General features: G+C 45.4%; 1 protein-coding gene across 1 annotated transcript in view; it reads right to left on the minus strand.

Annotated features, from left to right (window-relative positions):
- Window positions 1-15,808, minus strand: part of LOC129535926 (putative tetratricopeptide repeat protein 41) — a 78,115-nt gene that overhangs the window by 13,987 nt on the left and 48,320 nt on the right. The window contains 3 exon segments of the mRNA XM_055394666.2: window positions 6,642-6,775; window positions 11,925-12,077; window positions 13,057-13,204. Coding sequence (XP_055250641.2) covers window positions 6,642-6,775; window positions 11,925-12,077; window positions 13,057-13,204 — 435 coding nt within the window.

Raw genomic sequence — 15,808 nt, forward strand, 5'->3', positions numbered from 1 at the left:
GTGATGTCTGAAGTCAAGCCTGGCTTGACTTCAGCAAGAGTCCTGTTAGGTTCACTTAGCCGAAATTCCCCTTACCCTTGGTGCCATCTCTTAGCAATTTTCTATCCGCTGACACCCGCTCCCCTGCATTCTCGGCTACAAATTCCCACTTGACAGTGCTGTATTTGGAACTGAATCCCATTCTGTACTAATATCTATTTTCCTTTATTGCAGTAGTCCTGTAGAAAATTTGTTTTTACTGCTTTAAGGTATAGTAAATATTTGTTGAATGAATTATAATACAAGTAAGTAATATTAAAATACTCTTAATAATCAATACTTCCTTTTCTAAAGTGGAAGGGCAAATCTGAATAAACCAAGGCATTTCCTCCATTATATGTTCATTCACTTGGCAAATTTTTATTGAGCAACTACTATGTATCAGCCACTGTTCCAGGAGCTGGGCATAGAACTGTGGAAAAACAGATTGAGTCCCTTCTTTTTAGCAAGAAAGGCAGATTTTTTTAAAAAAGGAATAATACCTAAATAGATATTTATCCAAGAAAGACATACAGATGGCCAATGGGCATAAAAAGACATTCAACACTGCAAAGGATTAGAGAAATGCAAATCAAAAGCAACTATACTCCAGCAAAACTTAATATGAGATAAATAAACACAAACCATAACTACAACGAGGTATTACCTCACACTGGTCACAATGGCCACCACCCAAAAGTCTACAGATAATAAACGCTGCAGAAGGTACAGAGAAAACAGAACTCTCCTACACTAATGTGGGAATTAAATTGGTGTGGTCACTATGGAAAACAATGTGAAGGTTTCTTAAGAAATTAAAAGTAGAGTTATATTATCCAGCAATCCCACACCTGGGCATACATTCCGAAAAGACAAAAACTCTTAATTCCAAAAGATACATGCAACCCAATGTTCATAACAGCACTATTTACAACCACCAAGACACAGAAGTAACCTAAATGTCCACTGACAAATAAATGGACAAAGATGTGGTAAAGAAATATATAAAGAAATATTACTCAGCCATAAAAAAGAATGAAACAATGCCATTTGCAGCAACATGGATGGACCTAGAGATTATGATACTAAGTGAAGAAAATAGGACAGAGACAAATATCATATGATATCACTAATATGTGGAATCTAAAAAAATTATACAAATGAACTTATTTACAAGACAGAAAGAGTCTCATAGACATAAGAAAATAAACTTACATTTACCAAAGTGGAAAGGTGGGGGAGGAATAAATTAGGAGTTTGGGATTAGCAGATACAAAGTACTATATATTAATATATTAAAGCAGCAAGAACCTACTGTATAGCACAAGGAACTATATTCAGTATTTTATAACAAGCCATAATGGAAAATAATCTGAAATATATACATAAACTAAAACACAGCTTAGTCCTCTGCAATCAAGCTGTGCTTTAAATCTTTCATGTGTCATATATTTTATAATAGGTTTTTTTTGCCTCCCCACAAGACAAGAATTTACTTGAAGGCAGAAATTATCTTTGTTTGGTTTGAATGCCCCAGATACAAAACTTAGGATGGTTCTTTGAGCCCAGGGGACCTAGTTTCCATCTGTCCCATCCCATTTGTCTGTCTGTTATGGCATCCAGAAAAGACCAAGTCATGTTGTCATCTGGGTTGAACTACAGGCCAGACGGCATTCAAAAAATTCATGCTGGAGGACCAAGGTGTCCATTTCAAAGTGATAAGTATTCCCTGAAGATCACCTCAGGAGCTGCCCCCTCAAGGAGACAAACTGCAGACAAAAGAGACAGTTTTTTACAAGAGACTCGGATCCAGTGTCACAAAGGGAAACGCAAGCAATGATCTGTGATTGAGCAACTGGGCTGCCACTCGTGTGGGCAGCTTCAAGCTGGGTCTTGGGGTGGGAAGTTGGTGGGGGGTACAGGTGTGCAGTGCAGTAAGAGGTTTGTTCATCTTAATAGGGTGAATGAATCTCCCAAACCACCCCAGACCTACAAACTACTTAGGTTAAAATGACCCATCCTTATAATTCCATCATGCCTTATAATGTATAAAGCACTTAAATCCTGACTGAATAGATACAGGGTCAGCAGCATATGGGGCTTCCCTGGTAGCTCAGTGGCAAAGGAATCTGCCTGCAATGCAGGAGCCACAGGAGACACGGGTTCAATCCCTGGGTCAGGAAGATTCCCTGGAGGAGGCAACCCACTCCAGTATTCTTGCCTGGAGAATCCGATGGATAGAGGAGTTTGGTGGGCTACAGTCCATGGGGTCTCAAAGAACTGGACACAACTGAAGCAACTTGGCATGCAAGCAAGCATCATATACCATAGTTCTCTTTCTTCCTCAATGCAAAAACTCTTAAAGAGGATCACTTTGATGACTAATGTTCGGTAACACTTTTACCTCAGAGGCCTCAAGACTTCTTTAAAAATGACTAGTGATGAGTCCCAGCTACATGTGGCACTGGCTGCCTTCTTATTTTATGGTGTCCCTTGGGAACGCTCCCTTATAGATAGGCTTTTTCCATTAAGGGTAGATCAAGGGGATTACTGGGGCTTCCCTGGTGGCTCCACATGGTCAAGTATCTGCCTGCAATGCAGTAGATCCAGGTTTGATCCCTAGGTTAGGAAGAACTAATGGAGAAGGGAACAGCAACCCACTCCAGTATTCTTGCCTAGAGAATTCCATGGACAGAGGACCTGGTGGACTATGGTCCAAAGGGTCACAAAGAGTCAGACATGACTGAGCGACTAAGACTTTCACTTTCTCAAGGGGATCACACTATGCCACCCCAAAGTAGGCCATGCTGACATGGGACTTATTATAAGTCGAGTTATCTGAGTTCCTAGGATCCCTTCTGTGCCTGAAACCAGAGCCTGTCACAAGGACTCAAGTGTTGTAAATCCCCTCCCTGGGGCAACAGGAAGCCAGCACCATACCCAGCCAGACATTGTCACAAACTGACATATCATCTATTCTCCTAAGGGTCTATTTATGCTTCCAAAGAGTCATCTGCCCTCCCATGAGTGCCCTTTCCCCACCTCCCTCTCCGCTAAGTTAGTACACAGATCGCAAGTTCAAGCCACCCCTTGGAGTTGCTCATTCCTGAGTGTGTGTGTAAGTGTGATACACACACAAATAAACTTCTGTTTGATTTTTCTCCTGTTAAGCAGTCTTTTAGCTTCCCTGGTGGCTCAGCTGGTAAAGAATCTTCCTGCAATGCCGGAGACCGGGGTCCGATCCCTGGGTTGGGAAGATCCACTGAAGAAGGGAACGGCTGCCCACTCCAGTATTCTGACCTGGAGAATTCCATGGACTGTACAGTCCATGGGGTTTCAAAGAGTCAGACACAACTGAGCAACTTTCAGTTCACTTCACCTCAATCAATCTTTTCTGAGGCTAATTTTACAGGGCCCCAGCAGGAGAACTTAGGAGGGTAAAGGAAAAAAAAAATTTTTCTCTTTTAGAGTTTTGGTGACAAACGTGGAATTCTATCATCCAGGACTCCTTACTAGGTCCAAAAGCTGCAGTTAAGAGATCCTGGGCCTCTGACAAAAGTCTGCTGAAGACAATATTTCTTACCAAAGCAGGCTCTCAAATTTCTGCCCACAAAGTCAGGTGCAATTAGGGTGGCAAAAATCTGTCTTTTCAATTTAATTTTCAAGCTCAGCCAGGGACCCTGAGAGGATGAAGGAGAAGTTTTTCTACCTACACATAGGAAAACTAAAAATATGTTGAAGAACAAATGATTCCCAGGTCTCTATAAACAGTCTATTTCCCTCCCAAGGTTCTCCTCCTCTTGTACGGAAGACACCCGTCAGCTCTCCCCACCAGGGACTGAAACAAAAGCACAAGAATCCTGCCTTGACAGCTGACCTAACCACCCACAGTGTTCCTGTAAGCCTGGAGTGGGCCTTCTGCAAAATGAATCAACTTCAATCAACAGTGGGAGAGAAAAACAATAAAATGATGGCGAGAAAGTGCTCCTTACAGAAAAATACTTGCTCTGAACCACACTGAAAATGGACTGCAAAACATACCATGAAGACTTTTTTAAGACATTACCAAATATGACAACTGCCATTACAGAGGCCCTGTTATCAGAAAGCAAATGAATATGTTATGCTTTCATCATAGACAAGTCACCAAAACTGAGAACAAAAATATAGGCAACCAGATCAGAGATCCATTAACATTCTTTAGATTTGCATCTTCATTTTCTCTTTACAAACATAAATCTTTCTTTCACGTACTCAGCGTGGAAACCCTTACCTGAAAAAAAAAGTATACACACACATGGGCACACTCATCCCTAAATCTACAGAGTGAAAACAGAAAATATTCTTTCCCTGCAGATATCAAGAATTTTAAGCCTTTTTTGTCAGGCTGAAAGCAATCCTGTTGTATTGTAATATGGATGCCAATCATACCTGCTGGGGAATGTGGTTGGTTTAGATCAGGGTTTCTTTGTCTCAGCGCTATTCACACCTTGGACTGGATAATTTTCACTGTGGGGGAGCTTTCCTGGGCACATATGATGTTTAGCAACCACTCAGGCCTCCACCAACTAAATGACTAGCACTCTCCACCCCCAGCCATGACATCAAACATTTCTCCAGCTTTTTTGTCCTGAGGGTCAAAATCAGCCTGGGTTGAAAACAACTCTTTAAAGCTGAAGTAGGCTGTGTCCTGTGGCGATGAGATTTCAGGAGCTCTGATAGTGTTTCAGAATTTTTCTGGTTGTGGAATTTACAGAAACTGCAATTTCTAGTGTAGCCTGCTGGAAGAAATCAACAAAGCTGCCCAAGGGTGAAGAGATATCTATTTGACCCTCACTGAACCCTCTCTCTATGTGAACCTACTCCTTGGAGGCACAAAGGTGGCAAGTGCTGTCTGTGGGAATCACATCCCTGATTCCCCCCAGTCCACCCTCCTGCAGTGGCCTGTCTCCAGCTAACTACCAACCAGTATTTGCAGCCTCCAATTCAACTCTCAGTCTCCTCCATTCCCAGATTTGGTGGTGATGTTGCAGGAAGATGACAGAATTCAACATGTGACTATTTCCAAAACATGGGAATGGACTACTGAGTCCAATAAATATGAGGCAGTAAAAGATGTGGTCCTGTTACCCTCATCTCTAGCAACAGCAGAGCCTGGAAAACAGGCCCTTTGTCTCAGAGGCTCTCAATTCTTCAACAGTGGCCCTTAAAATGTAACTAAATTCCACCTAACTGAACTAGTAGGGCTTCCCACAGGGTGCTAGCGGTTAAGAAACCACCTGCCAATGCAGGAGACAAAAGAGACAGAGGTTCGATCCCTGGGTCAGGAAGATCCCCTGGAGGAGAACATGGCAACCCACTCCAGTATTCTCGCCTGGAGAATCCCATGGACAGAGGAGCCTGGTGGGGTACAGTTCATGGGGTCATTTATTGATATTGGCAATTTGATCTCTGGTTCTCTGCCTTTTCTAAAACCAGCTTGCACATTTGGAAGTTCACAGTTCACGTTTTGCTGAAGCCTGGCTTGGAGAATTTTGAGCATTACTTTATTAACGTGTGAGATGAGTGCAATTGTGCAGTAGTTTGAGCATTCTTTGGCATTGCCTTTCTTTGGGATTGGAATGAAAATGGACCTTTTCGAGTCCTGTGGCCACGGCTGAGTTTTCCAAATTTGCTGGCATATTGAGTGCAGCACTTTCACAGCATCATCTTTCAGGATTTGAAATAGCTCAACTGGAATTTCATCACCTCCACTAGCTTTGTTCATAGTGATGCTTCCTAAGGCCCGCTTGACTTCACATTCTAGTATGTCTGGCTCTAGGTGAATGATCACACCATTGTGACTACCTGGGTTATGAAGATCTTTTTTGTACAGTTCTTCTGTGTATTCTTTTCACCTCTTCTTAATAAGTTCTGCTTCTGATAGGCCCATACCATTTCTGTTCCTTATTGTGCACATCTTTGCATGAAATGTTCCTTTGCATGAATGGGATTAGTGCTGTTATAAAAGAGACCTCCAGAGAGCTCTCAGGCTCTTTCTTCCACTATGTGAGGGCACGCCAAGAAAACAGCTGTCTCTGAACCAGTAGATAGGCACTTGTGCTCAGTTGCTCAGTCCTGTCCAACTCTTTGCAACCCCATGGAAAGAAGCCCACCAGGCTCCTCTGTCCACGGAATTTTCCAGGCAAGAATAGTGAAGTGGGTTGCCATTTTCCACTCCAGAGAATCTTCCCCACCCAGGGATCAAACCCACATCACCTGCATTGGCAGACAGACTCTTTACCACTGTGCCACCTGAGAAGCCCAAGATAGGCACTCACCAGACATTTAATCTGCTGACACCTTGATCGTGGACTTCCCAGGCTCCAGAACTGTGAGAAATAAAATTCTGTTGTTTAACCCACCCAATCTATTCTGTTATAGCAACAGACTAAGACACTTATCTAATGAGGGAAAGTAAATAAGCAGCAAAAAAGGGAGAGAGAGAGAGAGAAAGTTGAAAATAATATGGAACAGGAGTTGCTGACTTCAAAGGTGAAGACTGTTTAAAAATAGGCAAAGTATGCAACTGAGATGGAGGGAAAAGTCATCTGCTTCTAATAGAAACATGTCAAAGCAATTACCTAATTTACACAAGGTATCACTTAGGCTAATGCTCAGTTGATTCCTGATGAGTGGGGAGTTGGCCAGAGTGCCCGCATTTTCCTTTATTTTTATCACTTGCTTATAATATTCGACTGCTTGCTTCCTTTGGAATCTAGAAAAGAGAAATTTAATCAAAGTTTTGCATCGAAGAAGCATAGCCTTCATCCATGTATCCAACAAACATTCATGGAATGCTGGTGCTGGGGCCTAGATGCAGAGATAAGGAAGACTAACCCTTGGAGAAGGCAATGGCAGGCCACTCCAGTACTCTTGCCTAGAAAATCCCATGGATGGAGGAGCCTGGTAGGCTGCAGTCCGTGGGGTCGCTACGAGTCAGACATGACCGAGTGACTTCACTTTCACTTTCACACATTGGAGAAGGAAATGGCAACCCACTCCAGTGTTCTTGCCTGGAGAATCCCAGGGACGGGGGAGCCTGGTGGGCTTCCGTCTATGGGGTCACACAGAGTCGGACACGACTGAAGTGACTTAGCAGCAGCAGCAGCAGCAACAACCCTTGCCCTCAGAGAGTGTCCCCACGTAGAAGGAGGGACTGGAGAGTGAAGCATAGGACCAATCAGTTGTTAAAGGTACTGAATGTGAACCTAGGAGTTGGGACCTCAATATTGAAGCTTTTTCATTAAGACTGACGTTGTTCAGGGGCTTCCTTGGTGGCCCGGTAGCTAAGGCTCTGTGGTCCTAATGCAGAAGCCCGGGTTCGACCTCGGGTCAGGGAACTGGATCCCACATGCTGCAACCACAGATCCTGCATGCTGCAGTAAGGCCCAGCACAGCTAAATAAATAATATTTTTTTTAAAAAAATAAAGAGTGATATGAGTAAATGTGCATGTTAGAAACTTCACCTGGGTGCAAGTGAAGTAGCAGATGACAATTTATGCAGTGAGACCAGTTGGTCCAGACAAAGAATGATGAGGGTCTGAGCTAACGCAATGGCCACAGATGTGACAGGAGACCTACAAAGTCTTGGCATCACGTGGAAGGTAGTGGGCCTGGTGCCAGGGGTCCTGACATCCTCTTGGGCAGTAGGATGACGAGGTTAGGAGCTAGAACTCTGAAGTCAGGCGGGCTTGGCAGTGACACAGTGGTTAGGCATCAAGGCTCCTAAACTTTGATTTTCTCATGTTCATAATGAGGATAACAGACCTGTGGTGAGGATTAAGTGAGAAAATGTATAGAGTGGGTTTAGCATGGTGACTGATTATAACAAATACCACCAAGATGAATCATTAAGATGCTGCCCTGGGGTCTGCACTGGGTGACACAGGAGAAGATGCATTTTGTCATGGAGAGGGGGTGGATGTGTTCACTGTTGATAATGTTCACTCTGAACTGCCCTAATATGCTGGCTACCCAAAGGGAGAGGGCCAGTGGATGCACATGTGTGCAGCTGATGATGGAGGTCTGAAGAGACAGAGATAAGACAAGAAGGCATTGCCTTACTGAATGCTGGCTGCAGCCCTAGGCACAGGCAAGGCTGTGACTGAGACATGCAGAGTTCAAGAACTGAACCCCAGAGAACACTACCATCTGGTCGAGAGTGGGAGAGAAAGAGAAAATCCATGAAAGAACCCGAGAAGGTGTCATCAGAGAAGATGACCATGATGGAGGGTAGCTCAGAAACCAGGAGAGCACAGTTTCAGGAATGAATGATGCTGTCAAACGCTCCCAGAGCAGAGAACCATCAAGATCAAAGTGCAAAGACACAGAACTAGGATGTTCCTGATGACATTCATAAGGCTGGACAAGACAGAGCTGGGTGGAGGAAGAAGGTGAATGACATCAACAGGAAGTGAGGCAGTGGGGACGCCTGTCTGTGGAGGGGACACAATCAAAAGACGGCTGCTGGTGAATGGATTCAAAGTTGAGAGACAGCAATGACACTGACTTCACTGAGAATACATCCCCGTTCCTCTTATGACCCTTTGTTCATCCTTCTCCTTCCTGGGGTACAGGGGGTTACTTTTAACTTTGTGATTTGACCTCATGTATCCATCCCTACCTATCCCCACTCCCCAAGGCCCTCAGGACCCTCAGATTATTTCTGTAGGGCATGAGAGCTGTTTCAAGAGTCCCTGGCCACCAGGAGAAAGGATCTCCATATGTCTGAGAGGTGAGCTGAGTCCCACAGCAAAATATATCCTGGTCTTAACCAATGTGGAAAATGAGGTCACCTAAGGACAACCTTCATGGAGAAGGCAATGGTAAGCCACTCCAGTACTCTTGTCTAGAAAATCCCATGGATGAAGGAGCCTGGTAGGCTGCAGTCCGTGGGGTCGCTAAGGGTCGGACACGACTGAGCGACTTCACTTTCACTTTTCACTTTCACACATTGGAGAAGGAAATGGCAACCCACTCCAGTGTTCTTGCCTGGAGAATCCCAGGGACAGGGGAACCTTGTGGGCTTCCGTCTATGGGGTCACACAGAGTCGGACACGACTGAAGTGACTTAGCAGTAGCAGTAGCAAGGACAACCTTCAGCAAGGAAAAAGGCTTCTCAGTCGTTTCAGAAGGTTGACCATTGACAATGACGTCTGGAAAGAAGGATACCAAGTATGGTCAGCTCCTCCGACACAGAGGCCACGCGCGTGGAACAGCAGCAGGGTTCAGGGTCCCGTGAGTCACGAGCCGCCAGCCCTGGATTTGAGGTGGGGCAGCCCCGGCCTAGCGATGACTCAGTCAGTATGCTGCGTGTTTAGATTTCTCTTTTACGAGGCAATGGTTCTACTGTCGAGCCTTTTGCTTCTCTAAAGAAAGGCCTGTTCTCTGCTCGTACTGTTGGTCTTAAGAGGAACAAAAGGAGGTTTATGTGGTGTCAAGTGCCTCAAAGATTCCCTGCTGGGGAGCAAAATAATAATACTAAGAACCCAATTTATCAACTCTTCCAGTGTGCCAGGCACTCTGCTCAGCACTTCACACAGAGGATCTCTCAGTTCTCAGCATCGTCCTGCGAGGAAGATACTGTCACTGCTCTCATTTTACCAACAAGGAAACGAATGAGACACCAACATATTAAGTATGTGCCCAGGTTCTCACTGTTACCAGGTGGGAGAAACAAAATTTGAACCCCAGAGCCCAACATTTCAGCACTGCTATAGAGCACTGGTAACTTGACTCTTAGAAGCACCTTTATTGGAGCTATTCTTTTTTTTTTGTTTATTGGAGTATAATTGCTTTACAATGTTGTGTTAGTTTCTGCTGACAAGAAAGTGAATCAGTTATGTGTATACATCTCTCCCCTTCCCCTTGAACCTCCCTCCCCCTCCCCCCAATTCTACTCCCCTAGGTCATCAAAGAGCACCGAGCCCAGCTTGCTGAGCTGTCCAGCATTTTCCCATTAGGGACTACTCTTTGAAAGGTAAATACTCTTGGAAAGGGCTTCCCAGGTGGCTCAGTGGTAAAGAATCCACCTGCCAATGCAGGAGATGTAGGAAATACGATTTCAATCCCTGGGTCAGGAAGATCCCCTGGAGAAGGGAATGGCTGCTGCTGCTGCTGCTTAGTCACTTCAGTCGTATCTGACTCTGTGTGACCCCTTAGGCGGAAGCCCACCAGGCTCCCCCGTCCCTGGGATTCTCCTGGCAAGAACACTGGAGTGGGTTGCCATTTCCTTCTCCAATGTGTGAAAGTGAAAAGTGAAAGTGAAGTCGCTCAGTTGTGTCCGACCCTTAGCGACCCCATGGACTGCAGCCTACCAGGCTCCTCCATCCATGGGATTTTCCAGGCAAGAGTACTGGAGTGGCTTGCCATTGCCTTCTCCGAGGGAATGGCTACCACTCCAGTATTCTTGCCTGGGAAATCCCATGGACAAAGGAACCTGGCAGGCTACAGTCCATGGGGTTGCAGAGAGTCAGACATGATTGAGCACGCACACCACTCTTGGAAAGGGTTAATACTGATCTGTGCCAGAGATGACTCATGTCATATTCTTCTTGGGAGCAAAAGCCAGAAGAGGTCCTCTCCCTGGTGTAAGTAACATGCTCTCCAGGATGGTGGACAGCAGAAAGTGAAAGGCAAGGCAGGGAATAGGGAGGAGAGGGAGGGGCTGCAAAAGCAAAACCTCAAAACTTTGTAATTTCACTTAGAGCATCACTGACCCTTCAGTCAGCTCACCTGGCTGCGAAACGGTGCAGGCCAGGCTGAAGGAAGGGTGTGATGGACTCTCTGTGGACTCACAGAGAACCTTCGCTCACACCAGCCTGTCAAAGGAAGAAGCGGCCTTGCCTGGCAGATCCTAACAGGAATTAGACCCAGAGGGTGATACCTACAACCTGCTTTAAAACACAGGTGCTGACAGAGTCTCCTGATCAAACTCTACACAGGCTCTCCTGAGCAATTCCCAACTAAACCTCAACTTTTGGGCTTCTGTGTTCATCTCTGCCTTGTCCGGCTTCAGCGAGGATCCTGCTCAGTCAGTTCAGCCCTGCTTAATATCTGATTACCGTCCTACTCCGATTCCTCACCCTCACTGTCCCACAGTGACCTCTGCTCCCCAGGCCTGCCTTAGCAAGAATCCTGTTAGGTCAGTTTAGCCAGAGTCTACCCCCACCCGGCCCTTGACAAACTGTCCATCCACGACTGATCGCCCCTCTCCGCCACCCACTCCTTCTTGATTCAGAGCTGAGTCCTGTCTGTCTCAACTGCAGAACCCTGCTGCGGGGGTCCGTATGCCTCTCATGAAAGGTCTGAATGAAGGCTGCCTTACCTTTCTGTAACAAGTTCTATGAATACTTGCTGCTTTAACAGCTTTAGCAGTGCCTTGTGTGGGGAGCTGAGGAAGGCCCCGCACATGGCAAGAGAGCAAGCAGTCTCCCCAGCGAGGAGGGGTGTCAGGACAGCGCAGCCTGAGACAGCAGCAGGCTCTTGCACAACACAGACCAGCAGGCATGCCGCTACAGACCCACACTCCAGAGAGGCCTCAAGCACAACCCCTTTCCTCACATGACCCATGGGTGATGCTGGGAGTGTGACACCGTGCTCCTTTTTACTTTTCCTCCTGCCTAAACCTCTACATGGTTTGTGAGCTAAGAGCACCTTTCAAATTCATGATGGTCAGTGTCCTGACCAATAGATCAGGGCGAAATCTCAGGCCTGGTGAGTCTCTCATTTTTTGGACAAGGCTGGAGCCAAAGAAGTGAGATACCCCTATGAGTGAGTACAGAGCTCCCTGCCAAACGTGAGCTTTGTTTAGGGGGGAGGGGGAAAGGAGACACACGACTTGAAACATTTCATAAAAACTTACCTTTCACTGTGTCTGAGTGGGAAAAACAGTAAATCTGCTAAAAATTCCATAATTTCTCCGACTAGGATGCTTTTCTCACCAAACAAATTTCTCCTGATATTTAAGCATTCCTGAAGTTTCATTTTTGCAAGACAAGTGTTTCCAGCAGCAAATCTGAAAATAAAATGCACACGTGTACGACTTACAGGGCACCATACATGTTGCTACCTTCGTTGTGCTTCCAAAAACAAACCTCATAAACGTCCTTTATATTTAAGGCACAAAACAGCACAGTAGTTCATATTAGCAGAGATTTGAGGCTTTCAAAGTGATTGATAAGATGTGCACACATCTTCATGAGAAACTGGGACACTATTTTTCTCCTTCCTCTCAAGTCTCCCTTCCACCACCACCCCAATCCATCAGTCCAGGTCATCACAGAGCACCGAGCTGAGCTCCCTGTGCAAAACTGCAGGTTCCCACTAGCTATCTATTTCACGCCTGGCAGTGAATACACATATGAATGCTACTCTCTCGGCTCATCCCACCCTCTCCTTCCCGCACTGTGCCCACAAGTCCATTCTCTACATCTGCATCTCCACTGCTGCCTTGCAAATAGGTTCATGGACAAGGAAGCCTGGTGGGCTTCCGTCTATGGGGTCGCACAGAGTCAGACACGACTGAAGCGACTTGGCAGCAGGCAGCAGCTACCATCTTCTAGATTCCATATATGTGCGTTAAAATTCGATATTTGGTTTTCCTCTTTCTGACTTACTTCACTTTGTATAACAGACTCTAGGTTCATCCACATCTCTACTATTGGCCTTTAGGGTTGGACAGTTTGTTGTGGAGAGTCCTGGGCAGTGTATAATGTTTAGTAGCATTCCTGGCCTGTACCCACTAGCTGCCAGTAGCAGTGCCCGCATTACAAGCTAACATGTCTCCAGACCTTTGCCAAAGGTTCCACGGGAGACAAAATTGCCCATGGTTGAGAACTACTGAACCAGAGGATAGAAATGCTAAAATTCAGCCTTTCTTAACCCAATCAGTCAGGTGGGACATGGATTGGCAAGTATGGATTAAGTAGATTAATTGTAACAATAACAGCTAGGGCAGAAAAATAAGACATTTTTCAAGAAAAACACATGCTTACATTAAAACACCTTCGGTGTATTTCATGGTAGCCTGGTCGCAGGGATCGCTGTCGAGTAAGCTGGAAATTTCGGTAGCACATTGCAAAATATGGTTTTCTTTTAAGTACTCCCCAGATGCTGACTTTGCCAGGTTGTTCAGCACTCTGCCTGCAGGGAATAAATTTTGGCAAAGAAGATGATGCTCAAGGCTTTTTCCCACAGAAGGGTTAAGAAGTCACCAGGCAGAGTATTTGGCAGCATTTCTTCATCACTGCCAATAGCTGGTTCTTTCCTTAATAAATCAGTTACTGACCTACATTGCGTGGGACTTGGTTTTCAAGTAACAAATTTTGTATGTGGGCAGCAGTTATGGGGCCAAGGAACAAAGACAATAGATTGAAACCAAATTCGAGGCTATTTTACAAATGAACAGGTCAGAAATAGAGAATATGGACGTAGTGAGACCAACTATCATCGCGGTAACCGCGTTCTACAAAAGGCAGCTGGTACAGCCTGGAATAAGGAACAACAAAACGTGAAAGCCTTACAACAGAAACACATGAATAAGCCCCATAAACCTAATTAATAAATAATGTGCTGTACCTAGATACACATCAAATGCACCCTTTGAAAAGGCCTAAGATTTTGCTAGTTATTTTGAGTTAGATATGCTAACAATAAGAGACTTCTAAAAAGTAGAAAGTTTTACGGTTTTCCAAGGTGAAAATGAAAGTCACTCAGTTATGTCCAACTCTGTGCAACCCCATGAACTATATAGTCCATGGAATTCTCCAGGTCAGAGTACTGGAGTGGGTAGCCATTCCATTCTCCAGGGGATCTTCTCAACCCAGGGATCAAACCCAGGTCTCCCACATTGCATGCAGATTCTTTACCAGCTGAGCCACCAGGGAAGTCCACAGTTTTCCAAGCCACACTCTATTATACTGAAGTGAAGTCGCTCAGTCACGTCCGACTCTTTGCGACCCCATGGACTGTAGCCTACCAGGCTCCTCCATCCATGGAATTTTCCAGGCAAGAGTACTGGAGTAGGTTGCCATTTCCTTCTCCAGGGGATCTTCCCGACACAGGGATCAAACCCGTGTCTCCTGCATTGCAGATAAATGCTTTACTGCTTTACCGTCTGAGCCACCAGGGAAGACCACACTGTATTATGGAAAGAGATAAAACTATAATTATGCTTCCAGAAGGTGTTATTAGAGCATTGCTAGCAGTAAACAAAGCAGATTTAGCTCCCTATACTATGGAATTCAGCTTTAACTATAAAAGATTACCATTAAATTATCAAAAAAGCATCCCATCACCAATAGCACCCCATTCATTGCCCAGCTGGCTCTAGGAGGCCAGTCCAGGAAACCACAGAAGTATCCCTGGTTTCCACATGGGTTTCCTCTGCTCACCAAGGTCCCAGCATGCCTGCTACCAGGCCTGCCTGCATTAGGATGATGACTTAGAAGCCAGTTTCTATATGTGGAGCATTAGAGCTTTATAAAGGTCAACACTAGAAGAGATTCTGCACAGCAACAAGTTGTGCAGACAGGCTTTAGGGCCAGATAGGCCTGCATAAGTAGTCAGACAGGCCTCCCAGACTCCTGGCACCAGAGTTGCCAGCGCTGGGAGCTGACATACTTTATTTCATCTCTCTGATCTTCAGTTTCCTCATCTGCAAAATGGGAGCAACTGTATATACCACAGGAGGTATCAGTTCAGTTCAGTTCAGTTCAGTCGCTCAGTCGTGTCCGACTCTTTGCGACCCCATGAATCACAGCACGCCAGGCCTCCCTGTCCATCACCAACTCCCGGAGCTCACTCAAACTCATGTCCATCGAGCTGGTGATGCCATCCAGCCATCTCATTCTCTGTCGTCCCCGTCTCCTCCCACCCGCGATCCCTCCTAGCGTCAGACTCTTTTCCAGTGAGTCAACTTGTCGCATGAGGTGGCCAAAGTATTGGAGTTTCAGCTTTAGCATCAGTCCTTCCAATGAACACTCAGGACTGATCTCCTTTAGCATGGACTGGTTGGATCTCCTTGCAATCCAAGGGACTCTCAAGAGTCTTCTCCAGCACCTCAGTTCAAAAGCATCAATTCTTCGGCGATCAGCTTGCTTCACAGTCCAACTCTCACATCCATACATGACCAACGGAAAAACCATAGCCTTGACTAGATGGACCTTAGTTGGCAAAGTAATGTCTCTGCTTTTTAATATACTATCAGGGTTGGTCATAACTTTCCTTCCAAGGAGTAAGCGTCTTTTAATTTCCTGGCCTCAATCAGCATCTGCAGTGATTTTGGAGCCCAAAAAAATAAAGTCTGACACTGTTTCCACTGTTTCCCCATCTATTTCCCATGAAGTGATGGGACCAGATGCCATGATTTTTGTTTTCTGAATGTTGAGCTTCAAGCCAACCTTTTCACTCTCCTCTTTCACTTTTATCAAGAGGCTTTTGAGTTCCTCTTCACTTTCTGCCATAAGGGTGGTGTCATCTGCATATCTGAGGTTATTGATATTTCTCCCGGCAATCTTGATTCCAGCTTGTGCTTCTTCCAGCCCAGCGTTCCTCATGATGTACTCTGCATATAAGTTAAACAAGCAGGGTGACAATATCCAACCTTGACGTACTCCTTTTCCTATTTGGAACCAGTTTGTTGTTCCATGTCCAGTTCTGTTGCTTCCTGACTTGCATACAGGTTTCTCAAGAGACAGGTCAGGTGGTCTGGTATTCCCATCTCTTTCAGAATGTTCCACAGTTTAT

Source organism: Moschus berezovskii, chromosome 6, assembly GCF_049115385.1.
Source record: "Moschus berezovskii isolate FMDL1 chromosome 6, NW_MosBer_1.0, whole genome shotgun sequence".
Taxonomy (NCBI): domain Eukaryota; kingdom Metazoa; phylum Chordata; class Mammalia; order Artiodactyla; family Moschidae; genus Moschus; species Moschus berezovskii.